Below are 5,596 nucleotides of genomic sequence, written 5' to 3' on the forward strand. Positions count from 1 at the left end.
CCCCCCCCCCCCCCCCTTTTTTTTTTTGTAAGTGTTTTACAGCGCTCGCAACTGCATAAGGTCATATGAACGCGCGGGACCCACCAAACATTTTCAGATGGTAGGAAATTTTGAATTTTACCCGGGTAGAGGCCGAAGCCTATCGATTTTGGACCACCAAGAGATCTTAAGCGTGCGCAACTTGCACACGGGACCTCCAAGATTTTTCGCCCTTGTCTGAGAAGGCTAGATCTAGGGGTAAATCTTACCTACCATAAGATCAGGGATGTGGCTGAAAGACAGCAGTAAGAAAGAGCTTAGCTAAGGAGAAGCAGTAGAAAGGCTGAAGAAATAGTCAGGAGTCCAGAGGAGGGAGCAAAGGAGGCGAGGGGTGGGGGCAGAAAGTGCACGTTGAGCTTCATTCGTTTCGTTAATAGATCTAGATCTACTGTCAACTCTATTTTCGTTTAATTTTTGTCATTTAAGTTTCTATTCCTCGACATCTGCGCCAGTCGAGCCAGTTTTTATAACATTTTTAAAAATCCTGGCTTCGGGTCTTTTCATATTACTGAATATATGAAAATTTCTTGCTGCTATAATACTGGTTTCTACATGTAAATCCATATTATTAGAAAACATTATATTTTATACTCATTTTTTAAAGTTTCTTTTCTGTTTTAGAAAAGAAAGCAGTGTTTGTAAAGATCAAGACTGACAGACAGCAACTGTTAGTAAGTACGTATACATGGGTTTATCATCCCTTTCAACACCGTAAGGTTATCTAAGAGTCGGAACCTGGGTTGAGAGCCTCATGGACTGAGAGCCTTGAAAACTTCCCCAAACGACCAACGTTAAAAACCTCCCAGTCTGGGATTCGTCTTCTCCGTGGTTCAGCATGCTACACACTTTGCCAACAGAGCGTCTCTGCCAAACCGAAAGAACAGGGGTGTAGTATAGAAAGAGCAACAATACCTACCATTAGATGAACACCCCTCAAACCGTCCACACCTCAAAGTCACAACCCTTCAAACTTTGACTAGTTCAGAACACTCCTTGAAAATTCGAATAAGAATTATGTGCTCCATTGTCCAACATACCTATTGAGCTTACGGTGCGCCTATAGAACATGCTTCAAGCTGATTGGAAACAGTCATTTTTACATGTATTTTTACAAGGCATGTCTCGTATGCCAAGATGCACATAGTTGATATTTTTCACAGAATTGAAAAAGCGTATATTTACTTTTAGTGTTTTAAGTCTGCTTTTTCTTCTTTCGCCACGTAAAAAGTATTTCACTTTCAAATTAATGTGTTTGCTTCTTTTAAATGGATATTTCTTGTACCTTCTACAATTTCAGATATACTCTTCAATCAAGGTTAAAAGTAAACCTTACCCCCCCCCCCCACCCCCATCCCGTTCGGACCTTTATTGATCTAGCACATGAATCGGGATCTCCATAACTCTTTGTGGGACCACACTCAAGTTGCCGTGACCTCTTTTGCGAAAGCCGTTTGAAACTATTTTTTTAAACTAAAGGGGTGATGGGATGGGGCAAAATTTTCTCTTACTACCCTTTAGCACTTTGTTCGGGTGTTATTACCCGCATAAAGGCTACTCAAGAAGATAGTGTTCTGAATTTAAGTTCCATTTCCGATAGAGTCGAACCAAAAAGAGGGAAAGTCAAAACAATTCCCCATCAAAATCCAACTTTGAGAAGATCTCCGAGGTGATTCGAATCAGGGTCATCCGTATTGAAGCCTGGCATAATACGAACCGAGCTATCGGTGTCCCATCAATTGTTTAAATGAGCAACTTACCAAGTTTGAGCGAATGGTTTACGCATGGCGGAAGTTCTCCCGAGAAGGTAGGATCGTTAAGACTGTCGCTTAAGACGTTTCTCTTTTGGACATCGGGAATAAAAACGTTCTCCGCAGCACCTGCATTGACATCGTATACTTTCTCCTCCACTGACGGAATGGTACCGTTGCAGTATTTTCGAATTTCTTTCTGGATGAGCTGAGAGTCAAACCGGAATAAATCACTGTATATGTCGTCTTGGGCGCCCGGAGGACCAAGTTCCATGCTGAGTTCTTGGCCCTGGTCATCCAACATGGTTCGACTTCCGTTTTTGATCTCTCCTAGAATCTTGGCCAGCATTTCTGGAGACATTTGTCCAGATTGAACCAATTCCCTCTCAGAGTTTGTCAGAAGGGAGTTGAGCGGCTGTCCTTCCCCGAGGAAAAGTGCTTCCTTATTACGGCTATCTCTTGACCACCGTAGCCTGTCCCTCAGTCTTCGATCGCTGCTGTGTTGAAAGTAATTGATGGCGCAGAAAATAAGAATATTGATAACAATACCCACGAAGACAGCACAGATTGTGATTTTCTGTTGTGCCCAGTTCTTTGTTTTGAGACAAGACCTCAGTTTTCGCTTACACGACATTTTGAGTCTTCGGTGATCTAGATGGGCTTCTCCAAAGTTCTATGAAAACAGAAAGTTCAAACCGGAGTCTGACTTTTGATCACGATCCAAATTGTCACGAAATAGTTACTCCGGCTGTTCACATCGAATCCACATTTTCCTTTTGAAAAAAAGATGGTGTTTCATGCATATCCATACCGCTATACAATTGCTGCAAAACCCAAGCATCAGTTGGGCCTTTCGCATTCCTTACATTTCAACAATAAGCGCTGCGGTTACAAACTGTAAAATACATCCTGACGGACAGTTGGCACAACAGTTTACGTCACAAAAACACTCCTGCTTCTGTTACTTCATATCTTATGAAATCCCCCTGGCGTCTTGGGCATTTCAATAGGAAATTGTCACGTGATCCTGTTTATCCGAATAATTGAACAAGATAAAGGAACAAAGATTAAGAACTTGAAAAAAACCCACCTAAACCAATTTTAATCCTGTAACTTTTGGGACTGGGTGGGTGTCACAGACTGATTGTGCGAGCAGTATTGTGGGTGTGCGCGTGTGGGCATGTTTATTTCTTTGTGATCATGTGTGAGCGCATGCTGCACTTGGAAGGGGTGTGGTTGTGGAAAAAGAAATAAATTGACTGAAACTTTTACGGTTCGATACAAATGAGATAAGAATCCGTAACAGTTGCAACAATGGTTTATTTGTTTATGTAGAGTCTACAATAATTGACTCTTCCAGCCCCGCCGGTATTGGCAACTGATAACCCCGGAGAACTCATAAAACAAGCCATGCTTTTGTAACAAAATCCTAGGATTTGGAAGCAGATGTTTATCAACCTATCGAGGAAAAGGAAACACGTAAACTACTTTGACAGCGCAAACCAACCCTTGTTTTGTTTCTTCCGTATTTGTTAAAGGTATCAATCATTCTGAAGAAAATAAAAAGTTTAATAATAATAATAATGCTGGGTGTATATAATTTACCAAGGGAATGATCTCGATATCTGCACATAATATACAAGGGGAACGATAAGCAATTTAATCTAAGAACGTTAAAAACGACGACAACAACAATAACGCTAAAAAGATTACCCCCCCAACCCCCCCCCCCAACAAAACAAACAAAAACAAAAACAAAAACAAAAAAAACAAACAAACCCAACCCACCCCCGCTTGAACCCCCCCCCCCACACACAAAAAAAAAAACCCAGGGTGTTTTCTTTGTTGGGATTTTGCGAGGGGCAGAATGAGAGCTGTGGGTGCGTTCACGTTGGTGTATTAAAGAGAGGCGGGAGAGGAGGAGAGAAAAAATAATTGGTTTTATAATATCCCCAATGGTTTTCCATAATAACGGGAGAAAGTATCCAGAAATCGTATACAGTAGAATCTGTTCTAAGGGACACCTGTTCAAGACATTCACCAGTGCAAACTGCCACTTTTCGGTCCCCCCCCCCCCCCCCCCCCTTTGCATTTTTTGGAAATATGACATTGTCCAATTCGTCCACCGGTCGAAGACAAACCTTTTCTCCTCAACAATGGGTGGCCATCTTGGGTTATTTCGACTGTACTGTACTTTGATTAGGTACTCCTATTAGTCCTACGCACCAAGTACAAAACTAAAAAGTGCTCTGTGCACGGGGCGTCCACAGGGGGGTCGGGTCGGGTCAGGTCTGTTTGCTAGCCAGACTGAGGGCGCAAAGCGGCTATCGTGGCAGAAGCCCACCGCGCCCGACTCGCCGCCTCAAAAACAAACGCATTTATATTCAGGCGACGAGCCGAGCGATCGTCCTCGACCCGACCCAATCCTGTCTGTAATATGGGGTGCCCACTACGGACGGGATCGGCCGATCGCTTGAAACTGGGCCCGATCCAGCTGTAGTGGTCACCCCGTGGGCACTCCGTCAAAAGTTTGTTATCAGGCGACGAGTAGGGCGATCGACCCGACCCGACCCAATCCCACACGCAATGGGCACCTGGTATAACTTGCGCTTTGCCGTCGCACGAAGAAAACCCGAGTTCAGTTCCCGAGTGGGGAGAATTCTATAAAGCATCCCGGTTTTTCTACTAAGACTTTGTTTTCCTTGACCCTCTCTGTTGGGTTATCCCTGACAGGCAGTGTCGAAGCCTGCTTCCTAAATCATGATCTAAATTGTGTCGATAGGGGCGTAAAAACAAAAACATTAACCCCCCCAAAATATTTTTAAAATACCAAAAAAAAACACAACCCCCCCAAAAAACAACAACCCAACCCCAAACAACAACCCCCAACGTATTGTATTGAAAACGTAGTACATGTAGGCCTATCTAACGAAATCCTGGTTTTATATTTAAACTAGAAAAAAATCTTTTAAAGATAATTTCTTTTGTGTAGGCCCTATTTTCATTAACTTATATAAAGCCTAACATGATAGAAAGATGGATATTTACAGTATAATTGAATCTTCTGAAATGCTGATTGATCTGCAAACTGACATAGGCCCTACTTAATTCGGACGGGTGACAGACGGGAACCCCCCCCCCCCTCCTTTCTAGTTGACAGCTCTTTTAACTCAGAAAAACGATAACCTCAAAGGGTTTTCACGAGATAAATAATTGTACAGAAAAAAATCATGGGGGTCTTTGTAGAAAGCATTTTCTTACGCTTCCCAAGTTATGGTGGAAAATCTTCACCCGTCACCCGTATCAGGCTCATCAAACCAAGACATTCGAACAGAAAATTTGCAAATTTGAATAGACTGAACCACTCTTGCACCATTAATAAGCGGGACCTCCGAGTTTTAACCACGTCCACCTCTGATAGGACCGAGCCAAATGGGAAAATTCGTGTAAAGTGCCTCTCCAAAGGACAAAACGTCGGACCAATCTGAACCTAGAACCCCCCAAACCCGTAACCTCACGATTAAGAGTCCTGTAGCCTGACCACTGGTCTATCGACGCCACTAAACCAGTTCCCATCCTTCCTCCCTGAATGAAGGATACAACCTGTATTAGTTTGTCGTTATTTGTTGTTGTTGTTGTTGTTGTTGTTTTTAATGACGAGTCGGAAAGATAGCGTCTCCTTTTCGTTACTTTAATTTCTTTTTTTCCCCCCAACAGCGGCATACGGGAAGGGTGGCTTTAGGGACAACTTTTCGTCGATGGCAAGGCGATAGGGGAACTGACCTCCACAACCACCACAGCAAGCCCCC

General features: G+C 43.1%; 1 protein-coding gene across 1 annotated transcript in view; it reads right to left on the bottom strand.

The window, feature by feature from the left end:
• The window catches only part of LOC101863906 (beta-N-acetyl-D-glucosaminide beta-1,4-N-acetylglucosaminyl-transferase), a gene marked incomplete in the record, with an annotated part of 13,185 nt that extends 10,135 nt beyond the window's left edge, over positions 1-3,050 (bottom strand). Inside the window, 1 exon segment of the mRNA XM_005100589.3 lies at positions 1,797-3,050. Within this exon segment, the coding sequence (XP_005100646.2) occupies positions 1,797-2,421 (625 nt within the window).
• Between the last annotated feature and the right edge of the window lie 2,546 nt (positions 3,051-5,596).

This window comes from Aplysia californica, unplaced genomic scaffold, assembly GCF_000002075.1.
Source record: "Aplysia californica isolate F4 #8 unplaced genomic scaffold, AplCal3.0 scaffold00252, whole genome shotgun sequence".
Lineage (NCBI taxonomy): Eukaryota > Metazoa > Mollusca > Gastropoda > Aplysiida > Aplysiidae > Aplysia > Aplysia californica.